General features: G+C 45.7%; 1 protein-coding gene across 3 annotated transcripts; it reads right to left on the bottom strand.

Moving 5' to 3' along the window:
- Positions 1-415: 415 nt before the first annotated feature.
- On the bottom strand, positions 416-3085 carry LOC114293241 (costars family protein). 3 transcript variants are annotated; one of them, XM_028237280.2, is made up of 3 exons: positions 2892-3085; positions 1949-2015; positions 416-982 (listed from the first exon to the last, which is right to left on the bottom strand). In XM_028237280.2, the coding sequence occupies exons 1-3, from the start codon at positions 2903-2905 to the stop codon at positions 785-787; spliced, it is 279 nt and encodes a 92-aa protein (XP_028093081.2). In that variant the 5' UTR covers positions 2906-3085; the 3' UTR covers positions 416-784. The 3 variants fall into 3 exon arrangements, with proteins under 3 accessions (XP_028093081.2, XP_028093079.2, XP_028093080.2); XM_028237278.2 differs by having other exon boundaries at positions 1949-2020; positions 2892-3078; XM_028237279.2 differs by lacking the exon at positions 1949-2015 and having other exon boundaries at positions 2892-3082.
- Between the last annotated feature and the right edge of the window lie 11512 nt (positions 3086-14597).

The following is a 14597-nucleotide window of genomic DNA, read 5'->3' as shown; positions in this document are numbered from 1 at the left end:
TTTTTTAAATATAATGTTTAATTTTTTATATTTTTTTATTTGTTTTATTATTTTATATAAAATAATTTAACATTTCTTCATTATTAATCCCCTCACTATCAATCTCCTCACTAGCAATTCTCTCATTATGAATCCTCTCCATTTTATCTCTGAAAACAAACGGAGCCCTAGATTGATGTTTCGGACCAGATTTACACTTCTTTGCAGGACTAAATAGTACCCAAGGAAATGGATTCTCTTCAGATAGACATCAACATCCTACTCCTGGGGAGTGTTGTTGGGCTTGGTGGATTCATTACGAAATCTATTTTGGTGATTTAAACCGTTTATTTTGTAGATAAAATCACTTTCACTCTATTATCTCTTCCCATTCTTCTTTTTACTCTACAATTCCAAAATCCAAACACAAAATAAATTTATCAAAAACCAAATCAACCAATATAGGAGTCCCTTGCACAAAGGAAAACTTAAAAGGATTCAAATGTTTCTGAAATCAAACAACCTAAAATATGTTACAAAAGACATTTTAACTTGACCAAATTCCACAGTGAAAATTATTGAAAGTAAAACCATAATAGGCCTGACAACATGCCTGACAACCAGGTGCTTTTTTGACTCCCATCTCACTTCACCATGTCTCGGACTCTATGGCTTAAAGCGAGGCCAAACGCCCGTGACTGAACTGAAATGTAGATTATATAGTCATTCAAATCACATAATTATGCATGAAACCCTATGTGATTTATCTTAGAACAACATTCGATGAAAGCAATTGCACAATCCCTTAAGTCTTTCCGATAGCATCAGATGCTTGTGGTGGCACAGGTTTGAGGATAATTTCTACATTGTCATGGACTCCTTGTAGCAGTAGCTCACCCTCATATGCCACGATTTTCCGTTTCTTTGCAGCCCTCAGTGTCCCCACTAATGCTTCAAATATGTTGGCACACCTGTCATCATTAAATAGCACGCCAAATGTGACCTGCAGGGTATTAAACAAAACTTTCATTTAACAGAAAATTTGAGTGAGTTTGATATTCGAGTCTTAATGTTGAAAGCAGAAAATTACAAATTTCTATAGCAAAAACTAGAAAAATACACATTTCTGGGAGTAAAACAGACTATGAAAACCTAGAAGCCAGACAAAAATGGCTTCACAGTTCACAGAAATGGAAAATTCTAGAACAAAAGGTTACAATAGATGGAGTTCATCTGAATTTTTTGTCTACCCTTAGCTGGATCTCTTCTTCTTCATTCCAACAGAGACTCCAAACAACAATAGACATTTTTTCCCGACATTCTTGGTGATTTTTCATATGCTTATGCCTTACCCAGAAAGACTTAATTAGAAGTAACAGCATCTCCAAAATGCACTCAATTCAGGAATCTACATCGTGAACAATTAAGTAACATGTATTGAGTTTCTTCAACCCTTTGTCAACAAAGCAGCACCACGTTTAGATCATCCATCCACCTGGCCACTTTAACCAGCTGCACTGTATGGATCTGTTTATTGCAATTTATTCTAAGTTGAAAGCTTATAATCTATAAACAGAATTTAATTTAAGACCACCCATCCTACAACTTCACCATACCTAGTTTTTTCAACTAATTTAAGTTATTTTACCTCATGAGTGTAAGTAGAAGCTTCCCAAAAAAAAAAATACTTATTTACACTGTAGCAAGCAACATTATACATGTATTATGTATACTCTTCATTTCAAATACCCAGGGTGGTCTCCTGGGAAGATTTTGCCACCAAAAAGACTGTGAAGTCTTGACTAATATAAAAGATGATAATGTTGCCAGAATGTCCGCAAAATTCCTTAATCTAATGAATCAAACAAAGCAATCACAAAGACGAGAGAGATCAATGTAAGAACACAATTTGTTGAATCGCCGAAACTTAAAGAGGGCATATTAGTAATGGAAAGCATGGTCAAAATACTTGGATCAGATAAAGATCGAACTCTTCACCCTTACTGATGAAAGAACAGCTTCCAACCACATGTACCCTGTACTAAGAACAACAAATTAAAAAAAAAAATAAAATAGTTTTAACAATGTCCATATCAATTACTGCCATTGTTAGCAAATCAATGTTAATAAAAATCTTACCTTTTCTCAGCTATCCTTAATTAATTGTATCATCATGTCAAATGAAGTGCTAAAATTGTAGTCTTTTTTTTTAAAAAAAAAGATGGATAATAAGATCAAATGAACCTAATACCCACTAGATCTAAGAACCTAAGATGAATTTCTCATTTTCAAAATATTGTCAATTAAGCATTTAGTATTGTGAATCGAGTCGAAAACACAATTATAACAGAGTAAACCTTGTAGTCTTTTTTATTTTTTTAAAAAAAGATGGATAATATGATCAATGAACCTAAAACCCACTAGATCTAAGAACATAAAATGAATTTCTCATTTTCAAAATATTGTCAATTAAGCATTTTGTAATGTGAATCGAGTCAAAAACACATCTATAACAGAGTTAACCAACATATAAAATATAAAATAATAATAAAAAAAATCTTTTTGTGTGTAGATGAAATAACCGGAAATGCATAAATCAACAGAACCCAGTTAATTATAGCACATGAAATCACATAATTATCATAGATCCGCCATTGAAATCCCCTAAACAAACTAGATCTATTATCTCTATCTATATATATATATATATATATATATTGTGGAGCCCATATACATTAATTCTTAGAGTCGGAATCTAATCGATTTGTGAGCAATTAACAAGGAAAATCAAGCGCACAAATTATTGGATCGAAAGAAAGCGAATCACGTATATTGGTATATACATAGATATAGATTGATTTTGATTATATATAAAAAAAAAAAAAATGGGATGGGGTAAATGTAGGAGGTACCTTGTAAGAGCCATCGTCTTGGGCCTTGCCAAGTCGTTTGATTTCTTCTTTGAGTCGCTCAACTTCTTCTTCTACGTTCATGGTCTCTGCTCTCTCTCTCTCTCTCTCTCCCTCCCTCTCTCACTCGGGATATTTCTTTGTTTCTTCGGTTTTTGGCAGATTTTCCCGGAAAAACGGAGTGAGGAGGGAATTAAGGCTAAGTTTGGGAAGTCCCAAATAAGCCAAAAAGTCAAAAAGTTACTCAAAAAGTTAAAAAGTTAACACTATTCACCAAAAGTCAACAATTACGGCTGCACAACTCCCAATTCAAATTTTCCTCTACAAACCAATTTTTACAATTTTTTGTTACACATTTTTCCATAAAAAGTCAAAAAGTTAACCCAAACATCCATATTTTCAATCTCAATTTTTTAGTCTAAAAAGACAAAAAGTGCACTTATTTAGTCTTCCCAAACTTGGCCTAATTCTTGTTTTAAGTATAAAAAAATAATAACAATAACAAATTTTGAAAATTACTGTTAACTTGTTTGTTTAGGGTTCACTTTCTAAAAAATTAATTTTTTTTATTTTTCAGATTTTTTTTATTTTTTTTATTTTTAGATATATTTAACATAAATATACTTAAAAATTAGGACAAATTACAAGCACTCCCTTGAGATTTGGTGAAAATACAGATTATCCCCTGAGGTTTGAGAAATTACATCCCGCCCCCTGAGGTTTATATTTTCATAACAAATTGCCCCCTGAAATTTTTATTTTCATACAGATTCCCTCTTAATTTTTTCTAATTTGTTATGAAAATTTGACCCTCATGGGGCAATTTGTAATTTCTCAAACCTCAGGGAAGAATCTGTATTTTTACCAAACCTCGAGGGAGTGTTTGTAATTTGCCCATAAAAATTATAATATTTGTGAAAAAAATTTACTAAGTAACAAAAATACAAAAATTTAGTACATTTTTGTATATTTATTAATTTTTTAAAAATATTTTTACTTTCTAAATACATCTAAGTAAGATGCATCTAATAAAGTAAAAGAATTATTGAAATTTTTTAAAATATTCACTAGAAAAAAAAAATAAAAAATAAAAAATTAATTTTGAAAAAATTAAGACCAAACACACTTAAGGCTCCGTTTGGGAAGATAGGTTGTGGGCTTTTTTTGCTATTTTAGCCATGATGTTACAGTAGGATACAACGGGTTCCTGGTAGAACGGGTCGGATTGATCCACGCTTCTCGAGCCAATATCTGAGTGGTCAAACCCACTTGAGAACCTGCACAAGAGTTCAACGGGGAACGGGGTGTCCCTCAGCGAACCCTCCGACGAGCAAGTTAGAGAGAGGGAGAAGTGGAATGTAGAGATATGAATTAGAGATAGAAAGCTTAACCTTCTTTTTGTCTTCAACGTCTGCTTATATCCTTTGGTCATCATTTCGTTGTCCCTTCCGACCTGTCACCTTGGCCAAAAGTCTATGCTGTAGCTTACCTTGTTCGGGGTGAGGGCGTGCTATTTCGACAGAGAGGTATTGTCGTAATAAATGCTGTGAGGGACTGTATTAATGGCGATGTGCAGTGGCAATAACTTTGCAGATCTTTGTCTGCTGATATGGCTTGCCCTTTGCCTGCCGCGTGCCTGGGTATTATTGGTCCTTCGTGTCATGTTGGTTTCCAGCTGTTCTAGATCTCATCAATTGGGTTGTGTATTGGGCTCTAAGTGATGGGCTTGGGTTGTTCGTAGTGGGCTATGGTCTTTATGGGCCTAACCACGTCAGTAGTCCCCTATTCCCGAGTGCAGCTTTCGTCCAATGAAGGGAATACTAATGAAGAAGATGTGGGTTGTTGGAGATCGGCAGGATGGAGGCCGACTGATAGGGATGACCAAGGGAATGAATCGACCGTGAGGAGGGGCGACCGTGTAAGGTAGCCGAGTGGAGGGGCCGATCATGAGGAGGGCCGATCGTGAAGGGTGGCCGAGTGGAGGGGCCAACCATGAGAAGGGCCGACTGTGAAGGGTGGCCGAGTGGAGGGGCCGACCATGAGGAGGGCCGACCGTAAAGGATGACCGACCATAAAGAATGGCCGACCGTGGAGGGGGCGGGGCTCAAGAGGCGGCGTGTCACATGGTGACTCGAAGTGGAAAAGACAGGGTAAGGGGAGGGGGCAGTGAATCATGGTCGAACACGTGGTAGCATCTCGCGGTGGGGGAGGTTAGGCATTGGGCTAGAAATGAAACGATATGTCATAATGGGTGTTGAAAAGACAGTTTGGGTGGACATTTGAAAAGTTTCAAACTGGCGAAAATTAATTGTGATCCTTGGAATACGGGCAAGCCTTGGGCCTTTGGTGTTATTCGTTTTACCTACCTTTTTGCAAAAAGCCAAAACATTCCAAGTGTAAACTCTTTCCTTGCCAACGATACACCTCTGCAGCACTTTCTGAACTTTCTTGCGCCTGCATCCGAAGCTATTCGTAGACACACCACAGAAATGGCCTAAGAAGAAACTAGAACTGCTAGGGTTGATCCACTTGGGGATGACGACGCGGTGGAGTTGGCGAAGCAATACAGGGCGGAGAGGCAAGTGGGGAGGGTGGGGGAGCCGGCGGTACAATCTCATTCTTCCACCATGATAGTGGTTCCGAAGCCAATCAGCCAGGCAGAACTAGATCACTGGCATATGAAGGCTGACAAATCAACAGTGACTGCGGCATAATTGGAGGGTAGGTGCGAAAAATACCAGATTCCTACCGAAATAGAGCTACTGTTGCCGACGTCAACGGAGAGGCCGTCCGACGCCCGGCCGGGGGAGTTTACCCTTTACGAGGAGGCATTGAAGGGAGGACTGAGGCTGCCACTCCCGCAAATGGTGGTAGATGTCCTAAACCGGTTGGAGGTAGCGCCGGGTCAACTTATGCCCATCGCGTGGAAGATTGTATTGGCCTATGCGATTGCATGGCCGAAGGCGAACGAAGGGGCGACTATGACGGTGGACGAATTTTTCACATGTTATAAGGCCTCAGGACAGCAAGAGACCTGGGTGACGTTGTAGGTGGCGGCAGGGAGGGGTCTGATGACGGGCCTGCCGTCATCAATTAAGGGATGGAGGCCGCAGTGGTTCTACGTTTCCGCGAATGGAGCTGTTGGGGTGCGTACGGTGTGGAGAGTGCCCACCAAATCTGTGGAGCCAAAACTGGGGGCAGTAGCAGAGGAGAGAGCAAGGAAGGTAAAGGCATGGAGGGAGAAGGAGGGAGTCAGGTGGGACGAACTCATTCAACCTTCGGCCTTGTTTGCTGCGGGGTTGGGCCCTCAGTCGACCGGTAGGGACTTGGAACCGGCGGAATTAGAGGCGAAAAGAAAGGCGCAGGAGGTAGAGGATAGGTCCATTCTCGCCAAGGCCAGCAAATTCAATGAGTCGTAGGCAGACCGGCCGCCGAAGCCGATCGCGAAGGAGAGGATCCAACCGCATCCCAAATCGCTGGGGGAAAAAGACTTGGGTGAATCTGAGCCACGACCGCCCCCAATTGATCCTTTGAAGCAGAGGGCCAACAAGGAGATGGAGGGTGTGGGGAAGAAGAAAAGAAAGGTGAGGAGGAACCTGCCTTGAAGAAGATGAGGGAGGTGACGGCAAAGGAGACCCCCATGGCCAAGGAGGTAGAGGAGGAGGGGTTGGGGCAGACCCCAGGAAAGGTGATTGCCCCAGAAATAGTGGAGGTCGCCTTAGAGGTCATGGCGGTCGTTCTATTAGTAGTGGGGATCGCCTCGAAGGTCGCAGAGGTCGCCCCCGAAATTCAAGTAGAAGGTGGGGAAACTGGCACTGAGACAAGGGGGGGGGAACAACCCCAGGGGGGTCCTACGCCCCAAGGAGGGGGGTGAGGCCAAAGTATGCCATCTACCTTGCTCCAGCAGTTTCTGGGCAATTGAAGGGAGAAGGAAGCCCAGCCAGGATGGCTGTAGATCTTCTTTTGGGGGTGGTGGACGAAGGAGCCGTGCGCTCTGCAGCCAGGTTTAATGAGGTTGAGTTGCTAAGGGGGTTGTGCTCTGCTCAAATGGAGGCAACCACCCTAGCAGGGGCTCTGCTGAGAAAGGCAGCGGCTGCGAAGGTCAAATCGAAGGAGGCTAAGGCCTAGCTTGCAAGTTTCAAGAAGGAGAGTGCAAGCTGGAAGAAGGCTGCGCGAAGCGCATGTGCCAGGGGTTAGCAGGAGGCTGAGAAGGCAAAAAAGATGGAAGTATTGGCGATCGTACAGGGCAATGTTGCCAACCGTGCCTATGTTGAGTTGCTGGCGGTCAGGTTGGAGCTAGAGGACGAACGCTGTAAGGTAGTGCCGCTTGAGTTCCAGCTGGCTGGCGAGCAGAAAAAGCTGGGGAATGCCCAAAATGCCTGCACGGTAGCCACTGAGCGGTTTGAAGAGACGATGATCAACAATGAAGAACTACGCACCTAGCAGATCAAAGAGAAGGATGAAGCAGACGTGAAGATTGCTAGGCTGCAGAAGGAGCTGGAGGACGAGCGTGCGAGGGCAGTGAAGGAGAAGGCAAGGTTGTAGAAAGAGCTAGAGGATGAAAAAAACCAAGGCCGCCTCTGAAATAGCAGCATACCCCGATCTATATATCGCAACAGTGGAGCAATTCAAGGGGTCTGCTGAATTTCAGATGGCGGTCGATGCCGCGGTCGCCAGCAACTTGGCAAGGGAGGTGTCTGGGGGGGCGGGCCCGTCAAGAATGACCGCTGGGGGCAGGACTGAAGCAGAAGTTATTGAGAGCTTCCAGCGGTTGGACTTCTACAAACATGAAATGGCTGAGTTCTGGGACAGTGGCTGGAAGATGTTCAAGCGGAAGGCAGAAGAACTATTCCCATACTTGGACCTGAGTGGTGTACGGATTGATGAAGATGATGTGGCCCAGACCTCCTTGGATGAGGGCGTTGAAGAAGAAGACCTCGTTTCAAGTGAGGAAGAGTGGATTGCTGTAAAGAACGTATGTACACATTTTGTGAATAAATCAAATTTGAGTTGTGTTTTCAGTCCATTATTTTTGCTTGTGCATCTGAAATGAATGAGAATGACGACTTGTAAAAGGCTTATGTAAGGGAAACTCAACGCAAAGCCAAGGTTGAAATGTAAGAAGAACTGAATGCAGAGTAAAGTTAAGAAAAACTCAATGCAAAGTGAAGTTGAAATTGTAATGAAAACTCCACGCAGAGTGAGGTTGAAAATGTAATAAAATTATAAATTTGTGTTTGCCACACTGTTGTCTTTATTTTGGTGAGTCTGAAGTGGATGAGGGTGACTTGCAAAAGTTGATGAGTGAGAAAACAATCTGACTTGTAAAGGAGACTTGTAAAAGCGTCAAAGATGTAAAGTGTCAAATTACCCACAAAATGGAGTTGTAAATCATGTTGTAAGAGTGTTGGTAAATAAAAAGGTAGTTTGGAATTTGACTAAGGAATTTGACTAAGTAAAGAGTGTTGTAACAACATGGACCTGGGATTTTGACCAAGTGTGGCTACCAATGCCACAAGCGTGACGTTTGCGTGAATGACCTTGACCGAGCGCGCGCGCGGTTTCGGTTAATTGATTCTTCAAGTAATTCAGGAGCTTTGAGTAGTCTAGTTTGGTTGAGCTTTTCATGCTCAGTTTGGCTGAGACCTGAAGTAACTCAAGCTGGCTGGGCTTGTCATGCTCGGTCTGGTGAAGGTTTGTCGCGCGTAGTCCGGCTGAGGCTTTGCATGCTCGGTCTAGCTGAGGCGTTGCATGCTCGGTCTGGCCGAGGCTCGTTATGCTCAGTCTTGCTGAGGCTTTGCATGCTCGGTTTGGCCAAGGCTTTTATACTCAGTCTGGCTGAGGCTTTGCACGCTCGGTCTGGCCGAGGCTCGTCATGCTCAGCCTTGCTGAGCCTTTGCATGCTCAGTCTGGCCGAAGCTTTTATGCTCAGTCTGGCTGAGGCTTTGCACACTCGGTCTGGCCGAGGCTCGTCATGCTCAGTCTGGCTGAGGCTTTGCATGCTCGGTCTGGCAGAGGCTTTTATGCTCAGTTTGGCTGAGGCTTTACATGCTCGATCTGGCCAAGGCTTTGATGCTCAGTCTGGCTGAGGCTGCAATCAAAGTGTTATTTGAAAGATCATGCAGATATTTGAGATATAAGCTTGTTGTCATTAAAGTGTAGCCTATTGGATCATAAATTTACACCATATGCGGAGAAAATGAGAACATTCAGGTGTGCAGATTGTCAGAAAGAACATACATCAATTGGACAATACAAAATACAAGTTTTATTGAAAATAGCGCTTCAAATGCTCAGCATTCCAAGGATGGGGGAGGTCTCGACCTTCCATGTCCTGAAGTCGGTAAATGCCTGGGCGAGGTTTGGCTTTAACAACGTAAGGTCCTTCCCACTTGGCTGCTAGCTTGCCCTCAATCGGATTCTTGGTGACGAGGGTTGCTTCACGTAAGACAAGGTCCCCAACGGTGAACTCCCTTGGTCAGATTTTGCGGTTGTAGTGTGTTCTCATTTTCTGTTGGTAAGAGGCCAGTCTAACAGCAGTGGTTTCTCTGAGCTTTTCGATTAGGTCAAGGTCAGCCCGACGGAGCTCTTCGGCCAGTTTTGGGTTCGGGTGTAAAACCTTTGGGGTAGGCAGACCGACTTCCACTGAGATGACCGCCTCAGCGCCGTATGTTAAGCGAAAGGGGGTCTCCCCAGTGGGAGTCCGAGCGGTAGTACGGTAAGCCCAGAGTACATTCGGTAATTCCTCAGCCCAAAGTCCTTTAACAGCTTCTAGCTTAGTTTTGATGATCTTCAGAAGAGAACGGTTGGTGACCTCGACTTGGCCATTGGCTTGGGGATGACCTGGGGAGGAGAAACATGGTTGGATCTGGAGGTCTACACAGAACTTCCTGTACTTAGCGTTGTCGAATTGTTTGTTGTTGTCGAAGACGATGGCTTGAGGGATGCCAAACCTGCATACGATCGACTGTCAAATGAATTTGGTTGTGTTCTGTTGGGTAATGGTGGCAAGGGGTTCTGCCTCTATCCACTTGGTGAAGTAATCAATGGCGACAATCGCGAACTTGGTTTGGCCTCAGCCGGTGGGAAGTGGACCAACTAAGTCGATCTCCTATTTAGCGAACGGATAAGGACTGCAAAGTGTGATCAACTCTGTAGGAGGAGCATGGGAGATGTTGGCGAAGCGTTGACATTTATCACATTTGAGTACGAAGTCGGTCGCATCTTGGTTGAGGGTAGGCCAAAAATAACCAATGCGAAGTATTTTGTGGGCTAGGGACTGGCCGCCTGAATGATTACTGCAGATACCCTTATGGATTTCTCGCATCACATAGGTTGCTTAAGCTGGACTGAGGCATCGCAGATACGGGCATGAAAAACCACATTTGTACAAGACACTACTGACGATGATGTAATTGGACGACCGGGCCTTAACTTTGGCGGCTTGCTGTTGGTCATATGGAAGTTCCCTCGTTGTCAAAAATAAAAAGATGTCCGACGCCCAAGGGATGGGCTCATTTTGAAGGAACTGTACTTCTTGCTGATCGGGAGAAATGGCAGGGTGGGCTAGGTACTTGAGACGGACACCATGACTGAGGTCGGACTGGCCTGTAGAAGATAATTGAGCCATCTCGTCTGCCTTTGAGTTTTCCGCCCGAGGAATATGTTGGATGTGGAAAGTATTGAAGAAGCGAACAAGAGGAAGGGCAATATACCTGTAAGCCCGCATTGTGTCTTCCTTTGCATCGAATTCCCCCGTAATTTGTCCGACAACGAGCTGGGAGTCACTGAACACCCGGATGTGGCCGACACCAATGTCTCTGGCTAGGCGGAGCCCTGCTAGGCGGAGTCACTGAACACCCGGCCTCATTGTTACTGGCATCGAACAAGAAACGGAGAGCACGTTTGAAATAACCACCCTCAGGGGCAGTGAGGATGAGGCCAGCCCTGCTGCCTTCTTTGCGGGATGATCCATCGACGTTGAGAGTACAAGAATGAGGGTCCTTTGGCTCGGTAGGGGTTGGTGGGGGTGAAGTGGCCGTGGTAAGGGTAGGATTAGTGAACTCCAGGATGAAATCGGTGACAGTCTGCCCCTTAATTGTTGTTCGAGGTCGGTAGAAGATGTCAAACTGGCTGAGTTCCACTGACCATTGCATGAGTCTGCCAGAGAGCTCTGGTTGCGGCATTACCTTCTTCAAAGGTTGGTCGGTGAGGACCACTATGGAATGGGCTTGGAAGTAAGGACAGAGTCGTTTGGAAGCAATGACCAAGGCTAGGGACAATTTTTCTAACAGTGGGTAATTTTGCTCGGTGCCCCTGAGGGCCCGACTGATGTAGTAGATCGGCCGTTGAACAGAGTCGTTTTCTCTGATAAGAGCTGCACGGACTGCGATGCTTGAAACGGCTAAGTAGAGGAAGAGGGGTTCGCCAGTGATTGCCTGAGAAAGGAGAGGGGGTTGGCCATGCACTGCTTCAACTGCTGAAAAGCCTCTTCGGACTCGGTCGTCCATTCAAAAGTTTGTCGAAGAACTTTGAAGAAGGGGAGGCACTTATCCGTTGCATGGGAAATGAAGTTGTTGAGGGCGGCAACTCGGGCAGTGAGTCTCTGAACTTCCTTAACCGTTCTGGGTGACTGCATTTCAATTAAGACCTTGATCTTTTCAGGGTTAGCTTCAATGCCCCGCCGACTGACCATGAAACCCAAAAACTTCCCAGATCCTACGCCGAAGGCGTACTTCTCCGGGTTGAGCTTCATTTGGTACTTTCGTAGCGTGGCGAAGGTCTCTCGCAGGTCGGCCAGATGATCAACGGAGAGTTTGCTCTTGACTAGCATGTCGTCGACATATACTTCCATATTTCGACCGATCTGATGATGGAAAACGGTGTTGACTAATCGTTAGTAGGTGGCCCCAGCATTCTTCAGCCCAAATGGCATCATACGGTAATGATAGGTGCCTAGGTCGATAATGAAGGAGGTGTGTTCCCGATCAGATGGGTGCATTAGAATTTGGTTGTACCTAGAGAAGGCATCCATAAAGCTAAGCATTTGGTGACCGGCCGTGGCGTCGACCAGCAGATCTATGTGGGGAAGAGGATAACTGTCTTTGGGGCAAGCTCGGCTAAGGTCTGAGTAGTTGACACAGAGTTTCCATTTACCATTGTTCTTGTGGACCAGGACCACGTTTGACAACCATCTAGGGTAGTCCACGTTCTTGATGAATTGTGCCTCAAGGAGTTTGTCGACCTCTGCGGCGATGAGAGTATTGCGCTCCGGGTGGAAAATGCGCTGCTTCTGGCGGTAAGGTCGGAAATAGGGTTCGATGTTGAGGCGGTGGGTTATGAATGAGGGGTCAATACCTGGCATGTCTGAGTGGGTCCAGGCGAATACGTCGTTGTGCTTAATCAGGAGGGCAATAAGGTCGACCTTTGGTCGGGGGGACAGTTGGTTGCCGATTTTGGCGGTTTTCGTCTGGTTGGTGGGATGGATGGGAACCTCAATGAGCTCCTCTACATGTTCCCCTCTGACCAGCTGGTCCTCATCCCGGGCGTCCAGTCCTTCAATGATCATGGCTTCCTTCAGCTTGACTTCTTTGAGTGAGGCGACATAGCATTCCCTGGCTACGGTCTGCTCTCCCCTTACAGTCCCGACCCCCAGATCGGTGGGAAACTTAATGGCAAGGTGATAAGTTAATGTGATAGCTTGAAAGGCATTTAGGGCAGTGCGGCCAAGGATTATGTTGTAGGCGGATGTGCAGTCGACAACAAGGAAGGTGAGCAACTTTGCAGTCTGCCGTGGGTACTCGCCGATTGTGATGGGGAGATCAATAGAGCCAATGGAGGTCAGCTGGTCGCCAGTGAAACCGACCAAAGGGGTTTGGAGAGGAGACAGACTTTCCTCCCAAATTTTGAGCTGGCGAAAGCAGTTGAGAAATATGATGTCTGAAGAACTGCCGTTGTCGATGAGAACTCGTCTGACCTTGTAATTGGAGAGGAGGGCAGAAATGACGAGAGGGTCATCATGAGGATAACGGATGCTTGTACAGTCGGCGTCCGTGAAGGTGATAGGCTCGGTCCACTGCTTGGGCTGTTTGGAGGGTCGGTCGACCGTGATAACTGCTTTGTCTGAGCCCTGCCTTATCTTTCTGAGTTCTTCCCTCTGAGCCGAGCGGGATGGTCCGCCACAAGTAAGGCCGCCTAAAATGACTCTAATTTCTCCAACAGGTGGAGGGGGATTGCCTGGTGGCCGAGGTTGCTGTGGAGGGTGATCATGGCCTTGGTTAGGTTGGGTTGGCTGCCGGGGGGGCTGCGCCGGCAGTTGTCTCTGGGGGGCTCAGTTCTTTGCCTCTGTCGAGGGCGGGTGTTCGTGAACCGGCTAAGACGTCCCTGACGTATTAGGGTCTCGACCTGATCTTTGAGGTTAACGCACTCATCGGTGTTATGGCCATGGTCCTGGTGAAAATGACAATATTTGGATTGATCTTTCCGATTGGAAGAGGTTCGTGAAGGTTGGGGCCATTTGAGGGGGGTTAGTCCTGCTGGATCTAATTGAGGACTTGTTCCATGGGGGAATTAAGAGGTGTGTATCGCTCGAACCGACCGGGCGGTCGGGCTGGTGCCTACCGGTCAGTTCGGGGGGGGGGTCGGTCGATATAGTGCGGTGTTTGGCTATTATACTGAGTTTTTCTGGGTTCTGAGTCTTTTCTCTTTTCTCTGGGGGTCGGGTTTTTGGTTATTGGATCTTGCCGGGCGGCTAGGGAATCCTCAGCATTCATGTATTTTTGGGCTTTGGAGAGTAGGGCTGCCATGGAGGTCGGGGGGTTTTTAGAGAAAGAGAACAGGAAGTCGGACGATTGCAGACCGGCCATGAAAGTAGTGAGGATTACCTTGTCATCATTTTTTGCTACTTGCAGGGCTTCGGTGTTGAAGCAGGTAACGAAACTGCATAACGACTCCCCCTCGGTCTGTCGAATGCTGAGAAGTTGGGTTATCGGGCGTCGCTGGCGCTGGGTTCCAATAAAATGGCTGAGGAAGGAGTCACTGAGGTGCTGAAAAGTGGAGACGGAGTCTGCTGGTAACTGGCTAAACCACAGTCGAGTTGGCCCCTTCAATGTCACGGGGAAAGCTCGACACGTGATCTCGTCAGGGAATGCATGGAGGATCATGAGGGTTCTGTAGGTCTCCAGATGGTCGATTGGGTCCGTCGTGCCGTCAAAAGAGTCGATGGTGGGCATTTTGAACTTGGGGGGTAGAGGTTTATCTCGGATAGAGGTAACAAATGGTGAGTTTGCTGTGGTAGAGGGTTTATGCTGGATGTTCTGCATGACCCCTTGGAGTTGGAGCTTCATGGCTTGGAGTTCTGCATCCCAGAGAGGGATGTTATCACCACCGGAAGGGAGCAGGGGTTGGACGCTACTGGCTTCCCTCTCAGGGGTTGGTGCCAAGACCGATGGATGCAGGGGTCGAGGTGGTGGATTTATATGTGGAGGAGGAGGTTGTAGGCCTTCCAAGTTGGGTGGATAGGGCTGCGGGATAGTATGGCTCGGAGTTCATTCTTGGTTGGGAGGAATATCTGGAGGTGGTGGAGAAGGCATGAGAATGTCCCTTTGGAGTAGAGCATTTATTAGGGCTTGGTTTTGCTCAGCCATGTGGTTGATGCTGTTGGTAAGCTCGATGAAATACTGTGGTGGGTTGTTTGGATTGGGGGGGTCG

This window comes from Camellia sinensis, chromosome 12 (genome assembly GCF_055761805.1).
Source record: "Camellia sinensis isolate YWXY chromosome 12, ASM5576180v1, whole genome shotgun sequence".
NCBI lineage: Eukaryota > Viridiplantae > Streptophyta > Magnoliopsida > Ericales > Theaceae > Camellia > Camellia sinensis.
The sequence above is the reverse complement of the archived record's forward strand: the minus strand, read 5'-3'. Positions and strand labels throughout refer to the sequence as shown.